At 39.3% G+C, this 18,959-nt stretch overlaps 1 protein-coding gene across 2 annotated transcripts in view; it reads right to left on the bottom strand.

Annotated features, from left to right (window-relative positions):
- The window catches only part of hscb (HscB mitochondrial iron-sulfur cluster cochaperone), a 28,303-nt gene extending 17,605 nt beyond the window's left edge, over positions 1-10,698 (bottom strand). Inside the window, exons 1-2 of one of the 2 annotated variants that reach the window (XM_061981798.1) lie at positions 10,201-10,698; positions 10,027-10,123 (exon numbers count right to left, since the gene is read on the bottom strand). In XM_061981798.1, coding sequence (XP_061837782.1) covers positions 10,027-10,123; positions 10,201-10,541 — 438 coding nt within the window. In that variant the 5' untranslated portion in view covers positions 10,542-10,698. The remainder of the gene's footprint in view (positions 1-10,026; positions 10,124-10,200) is intronic. The other variant, XM_061981797.1, reaches the window with a different exon arrangement.
- Positions 10,699-18,959: the final 8,261 nt, after the last annotated feature.

The following is an 18,959-nucleotide window of genomic DNA, read 5'->3' as shown; positions in this document are numbered from 1 at the left end:
ATTTTGGTCAGGAACAAATCATGGCCTGAGGCGAGTAACCAACATGAAAACCTTCACAATCACAACGCTACTCAACTGATCACCGGTATCAATAAAACCTCAGATTGTATTCCTCTAAAGTTACACAAACTTCAAACTGCCGTCACAGCCTTTTTGAAAAAGTCGGGTTTCGATTAGGGCTGGGCGATAAAAGGATATCAAAATATATTGCGACTGAAACATAATCGATATCAATAAAAAATGTCTTTGATAAAATGTCTCTTTAAGTGAACGATTAGAACCAAGTCCCAGTTGTGAGTCCTTTCTATGGGAGATCTTTTTTATGCGCATGCAAATTAATCGTCGACAATTACCCACTCCTAAAATAATATATATATTCTATATTTTAAAAATGTGTGTGTGTGTGTGTGTGTGTGATATATATATATATATATATATATATATATACAGTATATATATATATTATATATATATATATATATATATATATATATATTATATATGTATACATATATATGTATATATATATATACATATATATATACACATACATATACATATATATAGACACACATATACATGTGTATATATATATATATATACACTGTATATACACATATATACATATGTACACATACTTATATATATACACACTGTATATACACATATATACATATGTACACATACTTATATATATACACACTGTATATACACATATATACATATGTACACATACTTATATATATATATATACTGTGTATATATATATATAAGTATGTATACATATGTATATACACAGTATATACACAGTTGTGTTCATAAGTTTACATACCCATACCATCTCTAAGGGAGAGCCCCGCCACCCGGCGGAGGAAACTCATTTCGGCCGCTTGTACCCGTGATCTTGTCCTTTCGGTCATAACCCAAAGCTCATGAATCATAGGTGAGGATAGGAACGTAGATCGACCGGTAAATTGAGAGCTTTGCCTTCCGGCTCAGCTCCTTCTTCACCACAACGGATCGATACAGCGTCCGCATTACTGAAGACGCCGCACCGATCCGCCTGTATATATGTACATATATATATACACATATATATGTGTGTATATGTACATACATATATATGTATATATATATATATATGTATGTATGTACATATATGTGTGTGTGTGTATATATATATATATATATATATATATATATATATATATATATATATACATATATATATATATATTAGGGATGTCCCGATCCGATATTTGGATCGAATCGGCCGCCGATATTTGCAAAGAAATGCGTATCGGCAAGGCATGGGAAAATGCCGATCCAGTTTAAAAAAATAAACTCCGGTCCGTGTTTTCCAACGCACCGATTTAAATAATACATTCCACTTTTCTGTTGCTCCCTAATTTCCGTTCCGCATTTTCCAGCACACCTTCAACACATCCACAGGTCTGTGGATTCTCACGCAGTTGCTTTTAGCTGCGGGCATTACACGACAGGCTCTTCTCACTCTTTCCTGTGTCTCCCTCTCACAGACAGCAAGCGCACCTTCTTACACACGTCACATACTGTCACGTCATACGTCACATACGTATACGTCCTCCCCGAGCAGAGAGGTAGCAGCATGGCTAACGTTAGCTGTGATGCTAGCGCAGCCGCTAAGGTGCGCGCCTGTGCAATTGCGCTCTGCGCACGGCAAATCTATGCCACGCACAAAATCAAATAAAAAAACAAGCGCATAACAATTTTCGACACACGGACACAACAGCGAAAATAGTTTTCGTCATCATAGTTCAAAAATTGTAACGTCTGTCGAGACGCGTATCTCCATTCGGTGCCACACGTCCACACCATCAAAATGCCGAGGCAAACATTTCCAGATCAACACCGTATGAAACAAATAGTGATTTTTTTTGTTGTGATTTCCTTCTCTGCATGAAAGTTTAAAAGTAGCATATATTAATGCAGTATGAAGAAGAATGTTTTAATGTAGACACATAGAATCATCATACTGCTGTGATTATATGCATCATGTGTTCATTCAAGGCTAAGGCAAAATATCGAGATATATATTGTGTATCGCAATATGGCCTTAAAATATCGCAATATTAAAAAAAGGCCATATCGCCCAGCCCTAGCTCAATGATGCCATTTCTGTTTGTCATGTATAATTTTGTCTATTTTGTGTTTATCCTTGAATAAACAGGTCAGTTTCTTGTTACCAACCATTGTGTATTATACAAACTCCCCTAATTCAGCTGGCTAGTTGTTATCAAGAGTACTAAAACCCTTTTCAACATGATTCTGACAACTAAGTAGGCTACATAACTTTAAACTTTAATACATGCTCGGATAGGCCAGTATCGGTCAGTATCGGTATCGGATCGGAAGTGCAAAAACAATATCGGTATCGGATCGGAAGTGCAAAAACCTGGATCGGTACATCCCTAATATATATATATATATATATATATATATATATATATATATATATATATATATATATATATACATATATATATACACACACATATATATATATATACACACATATATATATATATATACATATACATGTATATACATATATATATATATATACACACATATATATGTACATATATATATATACCTGTATATATACACATATATATGTACATATATATATATATATATATATATATATATATATATATATATGTATATACATATATATACAGTATATATATATACATACACACATGTATATGTACATATATATATATATATATACCTGTATATATACACACATATATATATATATATATATATATATATATATATATATATATATATATATATATATATATATATATATATATATATATATCGTGATCGTGATATTATGACCAATGTATGATTCTGTAACTACTTGGTATTGGACCCATACCCAAATGTGTGGTATCACCCAAAAATATGTAAAGTATCCTAACATCAGAAGAATAAGTGCTTGTTACATTTTAACTAGATAGTGTAGATATTAGAACATATTAAAGAGAAAGTAACCACAGATATTAAATGAAGAAGTAAATTAATACTCAATTTTCTGGCGCTTGTTTCTCATAATTTTGACAAAATAATACAGAAATGATACAAAATAGCTCATCAGCCAAATTAGGAGCTTTTATAACATGTTTGCATACTTACTATATGTTTACTACTTAAACGCCAATAGTGTGCACAGATGACATGTGGCAATATCAAAATATTACTTTGAATCACTTTTTGGCAACAAATACAATGAATTAATGAATACATCCAAACATTTTGTAAATATTTATTATGTGCATGAACAAACAACAGTTAATATTGCATGTAGCTTCTAAACAAGATAGCGGTTTTAGCACGTCACTTTAACAGTCCTTTACAATCTCCTTAATTTATCCGGACAGATTAAAAGCTTAAATAATTTTAAACACATATCCTTCCTATAGCCACAAATATAAGCGTTTGTCTTCCATGTAGTAATCAGTTGTGGACAGCAGTGCATCTTTAACTATATGAGGCAATTCCTGATGGAATTGTGTGTGAATGCTCCAATGCTGAAGTTGAACTGACAAAATGTACCGTATTTTCCGCACTATAAGGCGCACCTAAAAACCACAATTTTTCTCAAAAGCTGACAGTGCGCCTTATAACCCGGTGCGCTTTATTACGATTCATTTTCATAAAGTTTCGGTCTCGCAACTTCGGTAAACAGCCGCCATCTTTTTTCCCGGTAGAACAGGAAGCGCTTCTTCTTCTACGCAAGCAACCGCCAAGGAAAGCACCCGCCCCCATAGAACAGGAAGCGCTTCACCCGCCCCCGGAAGAAGAAGAAAAAACGCGCGGATATCACCGTACGTTTCATTTCCTGTTTACATCTGTAAAGACCACAAAATGGCTCCTACTACGCGACAAGGATCCGGTTCATAAAAAGACGCAATCTCTCCATCCGCACACGGATTACTACCGTATTTCACAGCAACTGATATTCCTGTGAACCGCACTGTGGAACGGGAGCACGTACGGTGAATATTCGCACCACAGGGAATGAGAAGTCATCCTTCACTGTGGTTCTAGCTTGCCATGCTAACTTCCACCCATGGTGATATTCAAAAGGAAGACCTTGCCAAAAGAGACCTTTCCAGCCGGCGTCATCATAAAAGCTAACTCGAAGGGATGGATGGATGAAGAAAAGATGAGCGAGTGGTTAAGGGAAGTTTACGCGAAGAGGCCGGGTGGCTTTTTTCACACAGCTCCGAAGGCGAACACACCTTCACTAAGACGGGCAGATAGCGCCGGTCGACATACGCCAACATCTGCCAGTGGATCGTAAATGCCTGGGCAGATAGTTTCGGTCACAACTGTGGTCCGAGCTTTCCGGAAGGCAGGATTCACAGAACTGCTGCACAACAACAGCGACACTGAATCCGATGACTTCGACGAGGCGGAGCCGGCCATTTTTGGATCCCACGCTTGCGCAACTTTTCAATTCGGACACCGAAGACGAAGAATTCGAAGGATTTACGAATGAAGAATAACTTCAGAAGGTGAGCGCTATGTTTATTTTGTGTGTTGTGACATTAACGTTCGAGCAACATTATGTTGCTATTTATTGCTCTACACCATTTTGAATTTTACTATGTTTGTGATTGCACATTTGCGTACATTTTGGGACAGAGTTGTTAGAACGCTGGTTTTCAATATATTATTAAAGTTTGACTGAACTATCTGACTGTTTTTTTGACATTCACTTTAGCGCAGCGTTTTTTTGACATTCACTTTAGCGCAGCGTAGGCGCGGCTTATAGTCCGGGGCGGCTTATTGGTGGACAAAATTATGAAATATGTAATTCATAGAAGGTGCGGCTAATAATCCGGTGCGCCTTATAGTGCGGAAAATACGGTAGTATGAATGTAAGGATAGTTTGAATGTTGGAATGGTTTGAATGTTGAAGAGTTTGAATTTCCAGGAAAACTGGAATTTAGTTTAGAACTTGGGAAAGTGTTAGTTTGATGAGTGCAATGTGTTGATGTCGGAATGTTTTGAGTAGTTTGAAAAATGTGGGAATTGTGGAAGTTTAAAAAACGGACAATTCATTTTGAATGGGGAAAATGTCCCTGAAAACTTGGAAATCCGGGATTTTTTTTTTTATTTGTTGAAGGAGAGCACGAAATTTTGAACAAGTTGAATATTTTGTAGTTGGAACGGTTTGAATCAGATGAAAAATGTGGGAGTTGTGGAACTTTGAAAAATATCCCATTCATTTCATTGGGAATTTCATGGACATTTTGGAATTTCGGGAAAAGGTGGACATTTTTGGAAAATGTTAAAAGACTTGAATGTTCTGAATGAGGTGAAATGGTTGGTGTTGGAATTTTTCGAATCGGTCGAGAAATGTTGAAGTAGCAACATTTTTAATTGAGAAATGGTATTAAGAATGGTATTCCAGGAATTTCGGGAAAACTGGGAATTTTTCCAGTTCAAAAAACAACTTCATTTTTTGTCCTGTGGAAGGAGTAGTTGACAGAAAGAAGGTTGAAAAAGTGTTTGAAAAAAAGGGAAATCTGGGAATTTTTTGAATTTGTCAACGGAAAGCCCGCAACTCCAGAATAGGCTGAACAGTTTGAAGTTAAAACGGTTTGAATCGGGTAAAAAATGTGGAAGGTAGAGCGCGCCAAAATCTGGGGAAGAAGAAGAAGAAAGAAAACCATATGTGTGAATGCTTTGGCGCATTCACACAATAATACTAGATGAGGCAATTCCTGAAGGAAGTGCGTGTGAATGCTCCAATGCTGAAGTTGAACTGAAATGCTGACAGAATGTAGTATGAATTTAAGAATAGTTTGAATGTTGGAATGGTTTGAATAGGTTGAAAAATGTGGGAATTGTGGAAGTGTGAAAAATGCATAATTGATTTTGAATGGGGAAAATATCCCTAAAAACGGAGAATTCTAGGAAATATGGAAAAAAATTCCCAATTTTTGAAAGGGAGAACACAATTCCTGAACAGACTGAATAATTTGAAGTTGGAACGGTTTGAATCGGATAAACAATGTGGGGGTTGTGGAACTTTGAAAAATGTCCTATTCATTTCGGGGGGAATTTCATAGAAATTTGGGAATTTCGGGAAAAGAGGGAATTTTTTGGAAAATGCAAAATAATTTGAATGTTCTGAATGAGTGGTAGATGTTGGAATTTTTTTAATGGGTCAATAAATGTTGAAGTAGTAAAATTTTTAATTGAGAATTGGTATTAAGGAAATTCCAGGAATTTCGGGAAAACCGGGAATTTTTCTAGTTCAAAAAACAACTTTGTTTTTTTATCCTGATTAAGAGGAATGATTTGACGGTGGAACGGTTAAAGTGGGTTGAAAAATGTGGAAGGAGTAGTCGCCAGAAAAAAGGGTCAAAAAAGGGTTGGAAAAAAAGAGAATTCTGGGAATTCTTGGAATTTTGTTGAACTTGTAAAAATTATAATTTGAATTTCCAGGATGAGTGGAATATGTTGAAGGTGGAATGGTTTGAATCGGTTGAAAAATGTGGAAATGGTGGAAGTTTGAAAAAAAATGGCCAATTAATTTTGAATGAACAAAAATGTCTTGGGAAAACCTGGAATTCCGGGAATTTTGGAAATTTATCAAGGGAAAGCCCGCGATTCCCGAATAGGCTGAACAGTTTGAAGTTGGAACGGTTTGAACCGGATGAAAAATGTGGAAGGTAGAGTGCGCCAAAATCTGGCGAAGAAGAAGAAGACCTTCGTGCTGCCAGCGCTGTAGTGGCTGCTGGTTGCAGGAGCTCTGTGCTCTTGCGTCATCCTTTTGTGTTCCTGATGTTTCCCTCTTGTTGTCATGTGGGGTTTTTTGCCTTTGGGACTGTGTGACAAGGGGTGGCACTTTCGTGACTTCTGCGGTGCTTTTTTGTGAACTTCTGGATCTGCCTCTCGGGAGCCTTTCGGCCATGGAGACCAGCTGCTGGGTCTCTGCCACACCAGAGTACGTGTGGAGAGCCTGGAGAAGATGCGGATGAAGAGACACTGAGCTGAGCGCCAGGACGGTCAAGCTTCACAGTGTCTTGGCTGAATGAGCAGGTATCGGACACCTCGGTCTCTTTAGACACATCCTCGCTGGACACTGGCCAAGAGTTGGTGGCCGGTTGAGGGTGGAGTCAGCTCTCTTGGTTGCTTTGTTGGGTCTGCTCCTGTCTCTGGCCATGCTCCCCCCACCACCGCAGAGGCCACCACAGTGTATATGTTTTTGTTGTTGTTGTTTTACTTTAGTGGCTGTGTGTAGAAGTGCATGGTTGCATCAGCTCTGCTCTTTTAATGTCTTTAATGTCCTTTGTGTTCTTTGATCTTTCTCTCTTACACACATGCTTATGTGTGCTATGGCTATTAGTTTTTTTTATCATTGGCCTCAGTCTGGACCCCCTCTCCAGGGGCCCAGGCTTAGACTGAATATCTATTCCCCCCCAGCATTTACCTGTTTCTTACCTTTTTTGTAAGGGGCGCCGGAAGTTGGCAGACCTGTCAGTGATCCTGTTCTGTCTCCCTGTAATATTTGTCTGATTTTGAGTGGGATTGTGCTGAACATCTTAGATTCCCCTCAGGGATTAATAAAGTATTTCTGATTCTGATATAAATGAAGAAGCAGATTAATAATCAATTTTGTGCTGCTTATCTCTCATAATTTTGAAAAAATAATACAGAAATGATACAGGCTGCATATTTTGGAGTTGGAACGGTTTGATTTGGATAAAAAATGTGGGAGTTGTGGAACTTTGAAAAATGTCCCATTCATTTCAATGGGAATTTCATGGAAATTTGGGAATGTTGGGCAAAAGCGGGATTTTTTTTTAAATGTTAAAAGACTTCAATGGTCTGATTGAGTTGAAATGGTTGGTGTTGACATTTTTCTAATCGGTGAGGAAATGTTGAAGTAGTAACCACTTTAATTGAGAAATGGTATTACGGAATTCCTGGAATTTCGGGAAAACCGGGAATTTTTCCAGTTAAAAAAACAACTTTTTTGTCCTGATTAAGAGGAATGATTTGACGGTGGAACGATTAAAGTGGGTTAAAAAATGTGGAAGGAGTAGTCGCCAGGAAAAAGGGTCAAAGAAGGGTTTGAAATAAAGGGAATTCCTGGAATTTTGTTGAACTTGGAAAAATTATAGTTTGAATTTTCAGGATGAGTGGAAGGTGGAATGGTTTGAATCGGTTGAAAATCTGGAAATGGTGGAAGTTTGATAAATGGCCAATTCATTTTGAATGGGAAACATGTCCCGGAAAACCTGGAATTCTTGGAAATCTGAGAATTTGGGTAATTTGTCAGGGGAAAGCCTGCGATTCCCGAATAGGCTGAACAGTTTGAAGTTGGAACGGTTTGAATCGGGTTAAAAATGTGGAAGGTAGAGCGCGCCAAAATCTGGAGAAGATGAAGAAGAAGACCTATGTGCTGCCAGAAAACTGAAGAAGAAAAAGAAGAAGAAGGACTGTGTGCTGCCAGAAAACTACAAGAAGAAGAAGGACTATGTGCTGCCAGAAAACTACAAGAAGAAGAAGAAGAAGAATTGTGCTGCCAGCAAACTACAAGAAGAAGTAGAACTATGTGCTGCCAGAAAACTACAAGAAGAAGAAGTAGAAGAACTATGTGCTGCCAGAAAACTACAAGAAGAACTATGTGCTGCCAGAAAACTACAAGAAAAAGAACTATGTGCTGCCAGAAAACTACAAGAAGAAGAACTATGTGCTGCCAGAAAGCTAGAAGAAGAAGAAGAAGAAGTAGAAGAACTATGTGCTGCCAGAAAACTACAAGAACTATGTGCTGCCAGAAAACTAGAAGAAGAAGAAGAAGAACTATGTGCTGCCAGAAAACTAGAAGAAGAAGAAGAACTATTGTATGTGCTGCCAGTAAACTACAAGAAGAAGAAGAAGAACTATGTGCTGCCAGAAAACCACAAGAAGAAGAAGAACTATGTGCTGCCAGAAAACTACAAGAAGAAGAAGAACTATGTGCTGCGAGAAAACTACAAGAAGAAGAACTATGTGCTGCCAGAAAACTAGAAGAAGAAGAAGAAGAAGAACTATGTGCTGACAGAAAACTACAAGAAGAAGAAGAAGAACTATGTGCTGCCAGAAAACTACAAGAAGAAGAAGAAGAAGAACTATGTGCTGCCAGAAAACTACAAGAAGAAGAAGAAGAAGAAGAGCTATGTGCTGCCAGAAAACTACAAGAAGAAGAACTATGTGCTGCCAGAAAACTAGAAGAAGAACTATGTGCTGCCAGAAAACTAGAAGAAGAAGAAGAACTACTGTATGTGCTGCCAGAAAACTACAAGAAGAAGAAGAACTATGTGCTGCCAGAAAACCACAAGAAGAAGAAGAAGAACTATGTGCTGCCAGAAAACTACAAGAAGAAGAACTATGTGCTGCGAGAAAACTACAAGAAGAAGAACTATGTGCTGCCAGAAAACTAGAAGAAGAAGAAGAAGAAGAACTATGTGCTGCCAGAAAACTACAAGAAGAAGAACTATGTGCTGCCAGAAAACTAGAAGAAGAAGAAGAACTACTGTATGTGCTGCCAGAAAACTACAAGAAGAAGAAGAACTATGTGCTGCCAGAAAACCACAAGAAGAAGAAGAAGAACTATGTGCTGCCAGAAAACTACAAGAAGAAGAACTATGTGCTGCGAGAAAACTACAAGAAGAAGAACTATGTGCTGCCAGAAAACTAGAAGAAGAAGAAGAAGAAGAACTATGTGCTGCCAGAAAACTACAAGAAGAAGAACTATGTGCTGCCAGAAAACTACAAGAAGAAGAAGAAGAAGAAGAAGAGCTATGTGCTGCCAGAAAGCTCACAGAAAACTGAAGAAGAAGAAGAAGAACTATGTGCTGTGAGAAAACTACAAGAAGGACTATGTGCTGCCAGAAAACTACAAGAAGAAGAAGAAGAGCTGCGGTGGGAATCACTTTTAGAAATGATAGCTATAAAAACTAAACCTACCACAGATTTCTGGCTGAAGTTGTCAGGATGTAGGGAGCGTTGCAGCTGCAAGTATCTTCTCTGCAGTGCTTTAGTGTCCACTGCGAATGAGACGTCACTAAAAGAAAGTTATTATAATAATAATTGAGAGAGAAAGGAGACATGTCACGCAGGGTGTGAAGGGAAGATGCTCACCAGGACATGATGTTGAAGAAGGACGCGTCGTCACCAGGAGGCTGAACTACTTTACAGGCCGAGCAGAAGAACACAGGTGAGTCATGAAGAGGATATTTACAACTCCAACACTTCACTCGCACTGCCTGCGTGGAGCAACTTCTATACGACCTGACTTTCTTCAAGTCGCACATCCTCTCTGACTTTACTCCAAAACCTACAAAGTTGGCGTTGCGGCGGCATGAGTCCTTCCTTGCTGAGCGCATACATTGAACAGCTTCCACGCCGCCCACTGGACTTGTTTGTCGGATCCAGCTTGTCCGGGTGAGACCCGACGTTCTCAAGAAGCCTAATATCCTCATTTTGGAATATAAAACAGGTTACTTACCGGCTGTTTTGCAATCAAAACAACACGTAAGACATGACCGGAAGTGGCTTTTTCTTGTTCTTTGGTTTAATGGCGGTTGCCAAGCAACCTTCTGGTGCGCATTAGCGCCACCTACTGAAATGGAACCCTACTCTATATTATTTTATTTAACCGTCTTTTTTTTAAATATGTATATGATGCTTTGTAACCTAGGTTTTCAAACCTATCCTTTTTGACTGTACTTAAATGTATAATAGACTGTATTTATGTAATTCACATGTGAATAATGCGGTATAATAGACTGTATTTATGCTATTCACATGTGAATAATGCTGTGTAATAGACTGTATTTATATTATCCATCCATCCATTTTCTTCTGCTTATCCGAGGTCGGGTCGCGGGGGCAGCAGCCTAAGTAGAGAAGCTCAGACTTCCCTCTCCCCAGCCACTTCGTCCAGCTCCTCCCAGGGCATCCCGAGCCATTTCCAGGCCAGCCGGGAGACACAGTCTTCCCAACGTGTGTCCTGGGTCTTCTCCTTGGCCTCCTGCCGGTCGGACGTGCCCCAAACATCTCCCTAGGGAGGGGTTCGGGTGGCATCCTGAGCAGATGCCCGAACCACCATCATCTGGTTCCTCTCGATGTGGAGGAGCAGCATTATAATGCTATATAATAGACTGTATTGATGTTATTCACATGTGAATAATGCGGCAGCACGGTGATAGAGGGGTTAGTGCATCTGCCTCACAATACGAATGTCCTGAGTAGTCCTGAGTTCAATCCCGGGCTCGGGATCTTTCTGTGTGGAGTTTGCATGTTCTCCCTGTGACTGCATGGGTTCCCTCCGGGTACTCCGACTTCCTCCCACCTCCAAAGACATGCACCTGGGGATAGGTTGATTGGCAACACTAAATTGGCCCTAGTGTGTGAATGTGAGTGTGAATGTTGTCTGTCTATCTGTGTTGGCCCTGCGATGAGGTGGCGACCTGTCCAGGGTGTACCCCGTCTTCCGCCCGATTGTAGCTGAGATAGGCTCCAGCGCCCCCCGTGACCCCGAAGGGAATAAGCGGTAGAAAATGGATGGATGGACATGTGAATAATGCTGTATAATAGACTGTATTTATATTATTCACATGTAAATAATGCTGTATATTAGACTGTATTTTTGTTATTCACATGTGAATAATGCTGTATAATAGACTGTATTTGTTATTCACATGTGAATAGTGCTGTATAATAGACTGTATTTATGTTATTCACATGTGAATAATGCTGTATAATAGACTGTATTTATATTATTCACATGTGAATAATGCTGTATAATAGACTGTAATTATGTTATTCACATGTGAATAATGCTGCATAAAAGACTGTATTTATATTATTCACATGTAAATAATGCTGTATAATAGACTGTATTTTTGTTATTCACATGTGAATAATGCTGTATAATAGACTGTATTTGTTATCCACATGTGAATAATGCTGTATAATAGACTGTATTTATGTTATTCACATGTGAATGATGCTGTATAACAAACTTTATTTATAATATTCACATGTGAATAATGCTGTATAATAGACTGTATTTGTTATTCACGTGTGAATAATGCTGTATAATAGACTGTATTTATGTTATTCACATGTGAATAATGTTGTATAATATACTGTATTTATATTATTCACATGTGAATAATGCTGTATAATAGACTGCATTTAAGTTATTCATATGTGAATAATGCTGTATAATAGACTGTATTTATATTATTCACATGTAAATAATGCTGTATAATAGACTGTATTTATGTTATTCACATGTGAATAATGCTGTATATCAGACTGTATTTGTATTATTCACATGTGAATAATGCTGTATAATAGACTGTATTTTTGTTATTCACATGTGAATAATGCTGTATAATAGACTGTATTTGTTATTCACATGTGAATAATGCTGTATAATAGACTGTATTTATGTTATTCACATGTGAATAATGCTGTATATCAGACTGTATTTATATTATTCACATGTGAATAATGCTGTATAATAGACTGTATTTATATTATTCTCTAGCGCCCCCCGCCACCCCGGAGGGAATAAGCGGTAGAAAATGGATGGATGGACATGTGAATCCATCCATCCATTTTCTACCGCTTATTCCCTTTGGGGTCGCGGGGGGTGCTGGAGCCTATCTCAGCTACAATCGGGCGGAAGGCGGGGTACACCCTGGACAAGTCGCCACCTCATCGCAGGGCCAACACAGATAGACGGACAACATTCACACTCACATTCACACACTAGGGCCAATTTTTTAGTGTTGCCAATCAACTTATCCCCAGGTGCATGTCTTTGGAAGTGGGAGGAAGCCGGAGTACCCGGAGGGAACCCACGCAGTCACGGGGAGAACATGCAAACTCCACACAGAAAGATCCCGAGCCCGGGATTGAACCCAAGACTACTCAGGACCTTCGTATTGTGAGGCAGACGCACTAACCCCTCTGCCACCGTGAAGCATAATGCTGTATAATAGACTGTATTTATGTTATTAACATGTGAATAATGCTGTATAATAGACTGTATTTATATTATTCACATGTAAAAATACCTAAATGTTTATTGTCTATTGTGAGCGAACTGTGGTGCTGAATTTCCCCCAGGGATCAATACAGTACTTTCTATTCTATTCTATTCTATGTGTTCTGAGTGCAATCCTAAAATATATTCCACTGCTAACCTAACCTTCTCTTTTGCTAACTTATTTCCCAGTACTTACCTTTCTCTATTGTATTTCCTACAATGTATTAAAGTTAAGGTTAAAGTGCCAACGATGGTCACACACACACTAGGTGTGGCGAAATTATCCTCTGCATTTGACCCATCACGGGTCCCATTTTGATAGTCTTTGGTATGACTATAAAAATCACTGAACTGTTGTCCGCCCTGAGTGTCCGACCTCAGGGCGGACACTCTAACTATTAGATATAAATATAAATAAATAGAGTGCAAAATATACAAAACCCGTTTCCATATGAGTTGGGAAATTGTGTTATATGTAAATATAAACGGAATATAATGATTTGCAAATCATTTTCAACCCATATTCAGTTGAATATGCTACAAAGACAACATATTTGATGTTCAAACTGATAAACATTTTTTTTTTTGCAAATAATCATTAACTTTAGAATTTGATGCCAGCAACACGTGACAAAGAAGTTGGGAAAGGTGGCAATAAATACTGATAAAGTTGAGGAATGCTCATCAAACACTTATTTGGAACATCCCACATGTGAACAGGCAAATTGGGAACAGGTGGGTGCCATGATTGGGTATAAAAGTAGATTCCATGAAATGCTCAGTCATTTACAAACAAGGATGGGGCGAGGGTCACCACTTTGTCAACAAATGCGTGAGCAAATTGTTGAACAGTTTAAGAAATACCTTTCTCAACCAGCTATTGCAAGGAATTTAGGGATTTCACCATCTACGGTCCGTAATATCATCAAAGGGTTCAGAGAATCTGGAGAAATCACTGCACGTAAGCAGCTAAGCCCGTGACCTTCGATCCCTTTTTACTTTTATTTTATGAACATTAAATCATGTTTTCGAGCTCAATGCCTGCCGCCATCTCTGCATCTTGGGGTTCGTCACCAGCATACTGTGACAGAATAATCCAGCCCCCTAACACGAACCTTGCGGACATTTCTATGGCAGAGAGGCTTAACAAAGCTTTAAAATTGATGGCCGAATCGAGGAAATGCTTTGCCTCGTTTTGTAATCCCTCCCATCCATCCCTGTCCTGTGTTGGCTTCTCGTGGGACGTCTTGGATCCGTCCCTTGAGGGGGGGGGGGGCTATGAGTAACTGTGCAGCTGGGGAGGCACAGCTACTCCTCACCCCAGTGGGTCTGCAACAGACGGCACCATGCGCTCCGGTGGGCCAGCAGACGCCACCATGCACTCCGGTGGGCCGGCAGACGCCAACATGCACTCTGGTGGGCCGGCAGACGCCACCATGCACTACGGTGGGCCGGCAGACGCCACCATGCACTCCGGTGGGCCGGCAGACGCCACCATGCACTCCGGTGGGCTGGCAGACGCCACCATGCACTCCGGTGGGCTGGCAGAAGCCACCATGAACTCCGGTGGGCCGGCAGACGCCGACGCCATCATCTCCGGTGGATCTGCAACCGACAGCGCCATCATCTCCGGTGGGTCTGCAACCGACGGCGCCATCATCTCCGGTGAGCCAGCAGAAGAGGGCGCCGCCATCCTCGTCTCCGGTGGGCCAGCAGAGGGCGCCACCATCCTCGTCTCCGGTAGGCCAGCAGATGTGGTCGTTACATGGGCGACCGCCTCGCCAATTGCAGCGGCGTTCAAATCACCGTCGCCACCTGACTCTTCCCCGCTGGTTGCGGGGACACTTGGCCTGGCGGCCCACCTCCTTGTCCTCCCTCCACCCTCCCGTGACTTTGGACTGTTTTTTTTGGGGGGGGGGGATTTTCTAGAACGTCTGGTATCCATTATGGGAAGGGGGCTGTCAGGCTTGTCCCTGACAGTTTAGTTATGTTTTGGTTTTTCCTCTGTCATTTCCTGTCAGCGCTCTTATTTTAGTTATTTCCTGATTGTCTCCCTGAGTGCTGCTTCCCCTCAGCTGCCGCTGATTGGCACCTGGCCACACCTGGTGTCAATCAGCCAGCTGCTATTTAAACCTGCCTTCCCCTCCAGTCAGGGCTGGATTATTGTAGTGTCTACCTGTCAATGTCACGAATACTTGTTGATGTCATTTCTACCTGTCGATATCATTACAGCTACTACCTGTCGTGCTACTACTTGTCCTTGTACCTGTCGTCGTAGCGGTAAGCTGTTCCTGTTAGCTATTTGTAGTTTGCTTTCTCCTAGCTCTTTTGTTTCGTGTTTTCTTGTTAGCCATTAGCTGTTTCCAGTTTTTTTTGTTTGCTGGTTCCTGTTTTCAATTTTGGCTATTCATAGTTCCTGGTTTGTGTTTTTACTTTTATTTTATGAACATTAAATCATGTTTTCCTGCTCAATGCCTGCCGCCATCTCTGCATATTGGGGTTCGTCACCAGCATACTGTGACAAAAGCACAAATTTTCCATGAATATTGTCCAGGATGAAAGGACAGATGCCCTGCCATAGTGATGGAGTGCTTTCCCAAGTCCAAAACATGTGCTAGACAGTCTCTGGATGCATGTTACATAAGGTGCAACATGCATGTTACATAAGGTGCAGGTATCATCAATGTCCTTCTTGTATCTAACCATCACAGTCTTTACAGGGTAATAATCATGAAGGATTTTGAAAGAAATCTCTTTGACTTTGTTGGTAAGTAAATACCTGTTAGGAAGAGCGCATGTTTTGACTCAGCAGATGTCATTCATAACATTATTCCAGAGCGCAATTACATAGGAGACAGACACACAATCATTTTGGAATAAGCTGCAGATTTTTGTTATTTTTCTGATTAAAACATAGTTTCCCTACAGGAGTGTCAAGTGGATCATTGACAATTGTTCCAACAGAAAGAGGAAATGTACAACATAACAACACCTGATGGAATGGCATCAACTACAATGGCAAATTATTTGGGAGTCACAGGGATCTTAAAATGGTTGAGAAATTCTTGGTAATTAAAAAGTTTACCTTCCTTATTGAAAAGCTGACTCACTGAAATAATACCATTCTTGAACCAATTGTTGAGGAAAAAAGATTTCCTTTTGTAACATATGTCTTTATTGTTCCAGATGAAGTATTTGGTAGGTGAGAAATGGTGCTTGTAGAGAATACTTGGGGCGGTATAGCTCGGTTGGTAGAGTGGCCGTGTCAGCAACTTGAGGGTTCCAGGTTCGATCCCCACTTCTGCCATCCTAGTCACTGCCGTTGTGTCCTTAGGCAAGACACTTTACCCACCTGCTCCCAGTGTCACCCACACTGGTTTAAAAATGTAACTTAGATATTGGGTTTCACAATGTAAAGCGCTTTGAGTCAGTAGAGAAAAGCGCTATATAAATAAAATTCACTTCACAATTCACAGAAGAGAGCATGCCAGAAGGGCTTGTTTGTGGAAGTTTGAAAGAGCAACAGGAATCCTATCAATGTTGTAGTTACACAATAACAAACATTTCAGGCCTCCAAGATTAGAAAATACGTGATGAGAGATGAAGTTCCAAATTGAGGTAGGACCTTTCAAATAGTGTCTTATCCAATTTATCTTGAAGGTGTTGTTTAGTGTAGTGAAATCGAGAAAGTTTAGACCACCCTGATTGTAATTGTTCATTATAACAGATTTCTTAATATAATGAATTTAGTTTTTCCAAATAAAGAGGGGATCATAGACATCTTATAAGTAGACGCAGCATCGACCGCTACTGCCTACTGGCGCTGACGAGACGCGGGGCCGCCATCTTGGAGTGGTGATCCGCTCCACTTAGTGCAATTCATACGGCAGGAGCAATGACCTGTCAGCGCATTTAATTCATCTTACCTCACTGAACACCACTGATTTTCACGTGTTTTTTTGTCATACGTGTAGCTATGAAAAAGGACACATGTTTTATTATTCATAGTTTGCTTAATAGTAATAGAATATTCTTATATCAGCCCTTTGAGAAACTTGTGATTTAGGGCTATATAAATAAACATTGATTGATTGATATGCTATAAATTACCAGACGTCCGAGATCAATACTGGGAATATAATCCCAGAGAAGGGGGAAAAAAACGGTCAGCTATTTTTAAATTCAAGAAACAATATGATTAGGTTATATATACACATGCGTATATCCTACATAAACAATGAAAGAATACATTAGATATCTATATATCTTATAGACTGTATCTCTGTTGCTGCAGCAGCAGAGAGTTTATTCTGTCTTGACACTTTGTATTGATATTTTGTATTACATTCTTCCCGTAAATGATAATGTTTACATTGATTGTTTTCTATGTATTTTTTATGTATGTCGCTTTGGATAAAAGCATCTGCCAAATACTTCAACATAAACATATATGAACACCTGAAAGTCTTTATATCAGCTAAAACCACCAATCTGTTTCACTGGATTCAGAATAAAACCAAATTCTGTCTTACCCAACAATGTTAGTGTTTGAATATTGTTACTTGAAGGCTTATTCCTGGTTACAATTATACTGTTAAGAAAGTATTGTCTTATACTTTGCTTAAAATGAGAATGCATCATAATCAGTGGCGGCTGGTGAATTTTGTTTTAGGTGGGGCTGAAAGTTTGTAAACCAAACCCCTGTAGGGGGTCATCCTCCCCCAGAAGATTTCTTTGTGATTTTCAAATACAAATATTGAAGATCTTTGCTCCTTCTCAACTCTGCAGTAATATTCTTTTCACAAAATCTTACTTGTGAAAAGTAATCCCCCAATTCCTATTTTCAACAGTCCGCTCATTTGAGCAGGAAAACGCTGAACACCAGCCCGGCATCTTTGTTTTCTACCTGTCAACTGTCAGTTTAGGCTGCTCGCCGGCTCCTCATCACAACTTCTAGATGGCGGCCCAATTTCTCGCGTCACAGCAGCCAATGCTGCGTCTACTTATAAGATGTCTATGGTTTGCTACCTTATTCATACTTTTTGTCAAGTGAGTTTTTTCAAGCAGGGTTGCATGAGGTACACATAATGTTACATTAGTCAATGTATCACACACAGTAACGTGACGTTAGATGCAGTCAGCAGCACCGCATATTTTAGCCACCTACAAAAAGACAAACATAGTCAAATAAAGGTTAGTTAAAATGTTTACTATATTAAGAATATGTGTACATATTGCATAGGGCCCTGACATCTAAAAAGTACAACTCTGTTCATTGTTATGTTCATGTATTTGCTATGTTTTTCATGTGTACGCACACATCAACACACATACAGTATGAGATGAGATCAATGAGATAAGGTAAGAACAGGATAGAAACTGCTGTGGAACTAGTTACAATGCAATATGCCATGGAAATACAATGTTAACACTTTAGTGCAAATAAGTACAGTTGCACTTTTATTTTCAAATGTGTTTATTCTGTAAAAGAATGAGTTAAATGTTTAAAATGACTGGTTAATAGTGCTATTATGAAGTGCAATGTCAGCACTATTTTTTTTCCTGCAATTTCAAATGCACTTGTTTTAATAAATAAATACAGCGTTTTAAAAGCATACACAATCTGTGTAAATATATTAGTCTGTGTTTAAAAAGACTTGAAATGACTCGAAACTCAAAATGCAGGACTTGGGACTTGACTTTAGACTTGCAAAACAATGACTTGGTCCCACCTCTGCCTGATTGTAATTGTTCATTATAACAGATTTCTAAATATAATGAATTTAGTTTTTCTAAATAAAGTGGGGATTGTTGGCTGTTTTGCAATCATAACAAT

Source organism: Nerophis lumbriciformis, linkage group LG24 (genome assembly GCF_033978685.3).
Source record: "Nerophis lumbriciformis linkage group LG24, RoL_Nlum_v2.1, whole genome shotgun sequence".
Classification (NCBI taxonomy): Eukaryota; Metazoa; Chordata; class Actinopteri; order Syngnathiformes; family Syngnathidae; genus Nerophis; species Nerophis lumbriciformis.
Note: the sequence above shows the minus strand (reverse complement) of the source record. Positions and strands in the feature narration are given on the sequence as shown.